The sequence below is a fragment of the Prosopis cineraria genome, unplaced genomic scaffold, assembly GCF_029017545.1.
Source record: "Prosopis cineraria cultivar Desert tree isolate PC_DT_omini unplaced genomic scaffold, ASM2901754v1 PC11, whole genome shotgun sequence".
Taxonomy (NCBI): Eukaryota; Viridiplantae; Streptophyta; class Magnoliopsida; order Fabales; family Fabaceae; genus Prosopis; species Prosopis cineraria.
In genome coordinates, this window is record NW_026555342.1 from 36,593,488 (window position 1) to 36,600,060 (window position 6,573).

The following is a 6,573-nucleotide window of genomic DNA, read 5'->3' on the forward strand; positions in this document are numbered from 1 at the left end:
ACTGAACCAATGCGTGCCAGATTTTTGAGAAAATGAATATTCCATAAAACGGAAATTGTATTTATGTATGATTTCTTATATATTTGTCCTACAACACTACATGAACTTTACTCTCACAGTTTCATTTACATTTTGGGCATATACTCATGCCCGACATCTCCTCTCATAGCTTGATGTCTTTTTGATATAGAGAATTAAAATTAGCGACAGTGACCAAAAGCAAAAACAAGTTGGCGAACCCAGACTTGATCTCTTGACGACACCGACAATCAGCAGTATCTTGGACGGTGGGTGTCATATCCTTGAGGAAAATTTCCACGTGGGGGCCTTGAAGTTGGTGCTTCATATGATGAGAGTGAACCTGCTATGCAGAAGAAACAGATGACCGACTACACCAACATTAAAAAAAATTTATACATATATAACGTGAAGAAAGCTGCAGAAAAGCAGAAGCAAGCTCAAGTACCATGATTATAAAATGCTGGGGCGGATGTTGTGGATGAGAACAGATCAGGCCGAGGACCTCCAATGTTACCATGAATAGAACTGGGAAAGCCCATGTTCCCTTCTATGTTCGGCTTGCCGTACCGGTCACCAACACCTGAGTAGGAGAGAGCCTCAAAATCACCGGTATGAATGGCACCATAAGTTCCATGGTAACCACTGTTATCTCTAATTTCATAATTAGAGTAAGGCCCAAAGGGAGAAGCTGCTCGCGGCAGATGCAGTATTTCTCTGCTCGGATATGCACCAGAAAATGAATTTGACATCCCACTTACTTCAAGTCCCCTATATTGACTTGCTTCGTTTATCTATAAACATACATGTCAACTAGGTATCAGAATTGTAAGAGTTTAACAGACTAAGCTCAATTCCATAAAAGCATCTCAGACTCCTTGCCCGATATATCTACTTCTTCTAACTCGCTTACCAGAATCAAGGTATGTTTGTTGGAGCAATAAAATTTCCTTAAAATAAAATTCCATTTTTGCCCCCCAAACACTATCATTTTACACGCACACAAAAAACTCACTAGCGTATCATATATACATTGGAACTATGAATTTTTTAATAAATTTTACTCAAAAGAAATCCCAAATTGTCTTATAATAGAAACTACAGTTTCTTACAGAATCAATGAATAACCAGATGCCAGCACATTTATCACTTTTCTACTTTGAGTTTACCGCCTGATGGGCACACAGTTATAAACAATAGCAAACAGATTCAACTTACTTGATCGGCCATCCTGTAGATGGATGAAGAGTTAGGAGCATAAGAGTTTCGGCAATAAGTACCACCGCCTGAACCAACATTCACCATGTCAGGATCATCATCGTCATCGGTCTTTAAAAAAGGCACACCATTTCAGGACAAAAATAGCATTAAAACACAAATCAACACCTCCAAAACTTCCTGGATTTTGCAAAGGTGATTCAATATAAGACTGAGAAGAACCTCGACAAGGTAAAGCTGATGACTTGTTGCTAGGCGTAGATGCGACATCCTGCTTCATCTGATCCAAATATTTCTGAGACTCTTCTCGGTTCAGCTCTACAAATATAACCTTTAAAAAACAGACTAAGCATTAATAGTGTCAAAATTCACAACAATAGCACAAACACAAAAGTTCCTACCAAAATACCTGATCAAAAAATTCATCTGTAGCAGGCATATCCTTGCTCTTAGGCAGAATAAAATTTCCTGCCACAGCCAAGAAAAGATTGCATATCTAAGTAAAATGAAGAACTTAATCTTGGAAGATAACATGGAAAGGAAAATCATTAAAGATTAAATATACCTATCATGTTATTTACAGCATCAGGTGGTACTTCCTTCCCCATTTCATTAAATCTTTTATTAGCACGTAGCCTTAGTTCTTCTGGCTCAGGGAATATAACAACAGCAATCTGGAATGGCCAAAATATTATATGATGGAAACAGATTCCAGAACTGATGTTTAAATAGAGAAAAAAATACAAAGAGAGCAAGTCTAATGGATTACTACAGACAATAATGAAAATGAAAGAAAACTTATACGGGCAGACAAACACAGATATATAAAAGGACCTCTAGCATTCAAGAGGCTATAGTGTTCTATATTCCTTGCCGATGGCCAAACCTTCACTCACTCACACTCACATTCCACACCTCACAAGCCATGTGACCAAGTCTTGGAGGTTAATTATGGGTCCATCATTATATTACCATCCACAAAGGAAAAAGATATCTATTATCTCCAACAGGGAGTTGTTACCTTTGAAAAGTCAGCAAATGGCTTAAGCTTACGCTTCCGTGCACTCTTGAACACATTTGTCTGGTCAATAATGTAATTACGAGGTATCTTAGCTGCCCTTGACATCAAGGTATTAAATATTCCAGTTGCTCTATCCATCAACCGATCAAACCTTTCACCATAGTTATTCTTTCGCAGTAGTCCAGGTACCTGAACAAGAATGAATTGCCATCATTTCATAAGCAAAAAGTAGAGACAAGAAACACTTACATTAACAGGGCCAGCTCAGTAAGCAATTAAATACCTTCATCTGATCAAGAACTAAATTTGTCCCAAGTAAAACATAACGCTTTTCTGGATGCTCTCTTATCCATCTTTCTGCCCATGTAGTTTTTCCTGAAGCAGGTAATCCAACCATCATTATCACTTCACAATCCCTAACATCAGAAAATGAAGGTCCAATAACCATATCTCTTTCCTCAATAGCATAAGCCCAAGGCTTAAACCCCTCTTCCAGCACAAGGCCATCTTCAACACTAAACTGCATTTGTACCACAACATTTTTTAACAGGACATGTGGAAAGAGTGCTGATTCCCCTGGCAATGCCTTCTGAGGAGAATCCACTACTTCTAGACCCAAAGGACCAGCATCAAATCGGAATGCTGTACCCAACCATTTACCATTCTTGGAGAAACTGATGGAAGCCAATGGTCTACTTTCAAGATCAATACAACAAACTATTGTATCACCAATACCAAACTTCCCACCATAATCTGAAAATTTCCCTGAATTTGAAAACTTGCCAGTGCCACCATATCCAAAGCTGTTTCTGGATTCTCCAAGGTTTCCTACCATATCATCCCCTCTAGAAATCCCAAGTCGACAAACATGCTGTAGATCAGTGGCAGTGTCCTCCATGTCAACTGGCTGTGCTGAAACAACTTTGCAACCAAAACAATATTTTCCCCCAGTTATTCCAATGTTAGCCCGGGCACCAGACCAGCAATATGCAAACCCTTGCTCATGAAGGGCAGATCCAAGAAGTCCATTGCCTCCAATTGTAAAATCTAGCAACACGCCAATTTTTAGCATCATAATCAGCATGATATTAGAATTTTCATTTGCTTCTCAACGCTAAAAAGACAGATGAATTTGCAACATAGCACTCATGCAAAAGCCGTTTAGTTACACAAGCATGGAAGAGATATTTAAAGCCATTCTAAGCTGTCCTAAAAAAAAAGGAGAAGAAAGATGTTGTTTATGGTCAATGCAAGTTTCTTGAGATATTTAAAGCCATTTTCAGTTTCTATAAATCATACAAGTTGGCAATGATTTAAAATTCACTGTTCAAAACCAGCCTCTCAATCCACAATTTGTGATATAAATACTGCGGTCTTTTCATTCTAATAGTAAGCCCTTTTTTAACAAGTTGTCAAATTGTGTAATAGAGAACAAAGAAAAAGTATACTCCTAAAAGGAAAACCAACAAAAAATTGAAAAAAACAAGACAGAATTAGCAGAAGGAAATAGCTAAATATCATATTTAAATCAAAATCTCGTTAAGGATGAACAAGCAGAATAGCCATCAGCATTAGAGTCTATCTTACTGCACAGCCAACGGACAAATTCTCCTTTTTGATTTTAGCCTAGCTTTTTTCCAAGTAAATGGACCAACATTTGACAGAACCTATGAAACCCTCTGCACCTTACACGGAAGAAGTTAAATGGTATCTACAAAGATTGAAGACTTTTACAAGCAATATACTTATACATGCAGCAAAATAGCAAATACATTTCGCAAGTACAATAGCAAATTCAAGATGCAATAACAGTTGGGTATCTTTTTTGGCCATGAATAACAGTTGGGTATCGACTGCACAATATTAGAAAAAAATGGGTTTAGGACTAACGGCAAACAGGAAAAGCTTTTTATCCAAGATCAATCACTATAGGTCTAAAGATCGTTATCTTGACATATACTTATTCTTTTAAATCTAAATCAATATTGTACAGGAAGTATTCACCAAGAAATCCCCATCCATCGTCTAATTCAATGAAAAAATTTTAAACGCCAAGGTTTTATGGACAAAGAAGTCAATTTGGCATATTCCCAGTACACTTAGAGATTAGTTTACTTCTCCCCTAATAATCTTTGAGACTTTGAACTGGTTTCCTATGTTTTTTATCATGACCCAGAAATCTTCAAACAAAGTTTCTAATGCACTAAGAAAACATTCAATGCAGATGCAAGAAATCCAGTACAAGTATCTTTTTTATTTTTTTGAGTAAACCAGTACAAGTATCATTCACAGACCAGTAGCACCAACAGGCCATCAATAGCATGAGGATAAAGAAAGGAAATACCTAAGTCACAATCCGCAGGATTGAGAACGATGCGCTGAGGCATTTCCGGATTAGCAGGAGGAACGGGTGCATCACGTTCAGACCTTATCTTCTTTGCGTCTCGCATCGCTTCCTTGGGAAGATGTCGTTTTGTGGAAGCCATTGTCGGAAGAAATAAGAGTCGCCGAGAGAGAGGCCACCTAGAAACTAGACCGAAGATTGTCTAATCCTATTTATACTAAACGGAGATAATTCGTTTTCGCTTTGAAAAATCGATGTCCTGCGACCAAGCTAGGGATCATCAGCGGGGATAGACTCTAGATATTATTGTTAACGGCTTGGGATGAATGGTTTAATAAAATATTTTCCCAGTGAACCTTCTAATACAATTTAACTATGATTTTCTATCATTAATACTTGAAGCATTGCATCACACGCTTTTCTCGCCATCCTCCTTTCCTTCCCATTCTCTTCCCTTCTTTTTTATTCAAATTTGATTTCCTAAAATGCTAAATTATAAAAAATATAAATAATAAAATTCAAACAACTAAAATTTAATATTAACAATTAAAAAATAAAAATAAAATAAAATATTTCATAAGATATCAAATTTGGATGATTCAATAATATTATTCTAAGTTATAAATTAGAAAGAGGATGGGAATTGATTATAAATAAACCTTTTTAAAGCCTCTAAACACATCCAATCTCATATCTGAAGGTTAAGAGTCATATTGCGAAGTTTGGAGAAGTCTTTCTAATTGGGAGCTTTCTCTTTTCTTTTCTTCTTTATATTATGTTTATGTCTTTTATTTGGAATTGTAGTTTTGAATTTATGAGTTCTTGCTAAACTCCCGATCAAGGTAAAGAGTAATCTGGTTGGAACGGATTTTGTTCTTTATTTAGTTTTAGTTATTTTCCCGTTGAACAATGATTTTTGATTATGAGAATTTATGTTTGTTTTTATATTTATCTCCCTCATTTTAATTACTTTTTATATAGATGGCCACTATATAAATTGTTTGTAGGTAATTTAATGAACTGAAAGGTAAAAAACTTACCTAGATCTAAAATAGGTAGATAAATGCAAGTAACTAAAATAGAAATAATTTAAGAGTTTGTGGTGGCTTAGATCATAGTTTTATGGATTAGGTAGAGAGTAAAATTTATTTAGAGTTAAATTTAACTCTAATTAAATATGTCCTAATATACTGAAAGATAATTAATTAAATTAGAATAATCCATCCTAGTAGGTGAATCCCCTTGGAACTTGTTTGATTGGTTAGTTAATCACTTTTATCGATTTTCTTATCTATTTGCTTTATTTAAGTATTAAATATTTTTTTGAAAATCCTTATTTGTTTTCTTTAATAACAAAAATCACTATCATCCTCTAGGTTCGACCCAAAATGCTCTGAATATATTATTATATTGATTTCATGCACTTGCGAGGCCGATCAAGTTTTTGGTGTTGCTGTCGAGGAAGACATGTAACTTTATTATTTCTTTTTTATTGTTTTCTACTTTTAATTTTTTATGTTTTCCCTTGGCATTCTTATACAAACTAGACACTCTAAGAAATCCTCTAAAGCTGAATTGACTAATGCTAATAAAAAAAATTGAACAATTGTGTAAGACTAATATGAAAAAGAAGAGGCAAGAGAAACATCAAGAGGAACTTGAGCAAGCAAACTTTTGGAGTCTCTAGAAAAAATTTCTGACACTGAGATACTAATGGAGGGTCACACACTAGTTATTGCACCTCAATGGAGGGACATTGTTGTTCTTCATATAGTTGCTGGCCTTTCAACCATTCAATTGAGTAACTAAAGCAAGAAAACTATGAACTAAAGACTCATCATCTAAACAACCTTCCATCATTCTATGGTAGGCCATCTAAAGATGCTCTAGCTTTCATCAAAAAGTTCTTCCATGCCATATCTATGCTCCTTCCAACAAGCTAGATGACGATGAACTTACACGCTGCTTTGCT

General features: G+C 35.6%; 1 protein-coding gene across 2 annotated transcripts; it reads right to left on the reverse strand.

Moving 5' to 3' along the window:
• Positions 1-37: 37 nt before the first annotated feature.
• LOC129284896 (uncharacterized) lies at positions 38-4,942 on the reverse strand. Of its 2 annotated transcripts, none has more exons than XM_054920411.1 (9): positions 4,602-4,942; positions 2,541-3,304; positions 2,258-2,446; positions 1,802-1,910; positions 1,646-1,704; positions 1,459-1,567; positions 1,237-1,304; positions 467-812; positions 38-361 (listed from the first exon to the last, which is right to left on the reverse strand). In XM_054920411.1, the coding sequence occupies exons 1-9, from the start codon at positions 4,741-4,743 to the stop codon at positions 270-272; spliced, it is 1,878 nt and encodes a 625-aa protein (XP_054776386.1). In that variant the 5' UTR covers positions 4,744-4,942; the 3' UTR covers positions 38-269. The 2 variants fall into 2 exon arrangements, with proteins under 2 accessions (XP_054776386.1, XP_054776385.1); XM_054920410.1 differs by having other exon boundaries at positions 1,405-1,567.
• Between the last annotated feature and the right edge of the window lie 1,631 nt (positions 4,943-6,573).

What these genes read in the sequence shown, in the direction of transcription:
- LOC129284896 (XM_054920410.1), bottom strand. Translation starts at nt 4,743, where the DNA reads ATGGCTTCCACAAAACGACATCTTCCCAAGGAAGCGATGCGAGACGCA. An exon ending in TGCTGTAAATAACATGATAG is followed by an intron (nt 1,705 to 1,801) that starts GTATATTTAATC and finishes TGGCTGTGGCAG; the next exon opens with GAAATTTTATTCTGCCTAAG. An exon ending in TCTACAGGATGGCCGATCAA is followed by an intron (nt 813 to 1,236) that starts GTAAGTTGAATC and finishes GTATGTTTATAG; the next exon opens with ATAAACGAAGCAAGTCAATA.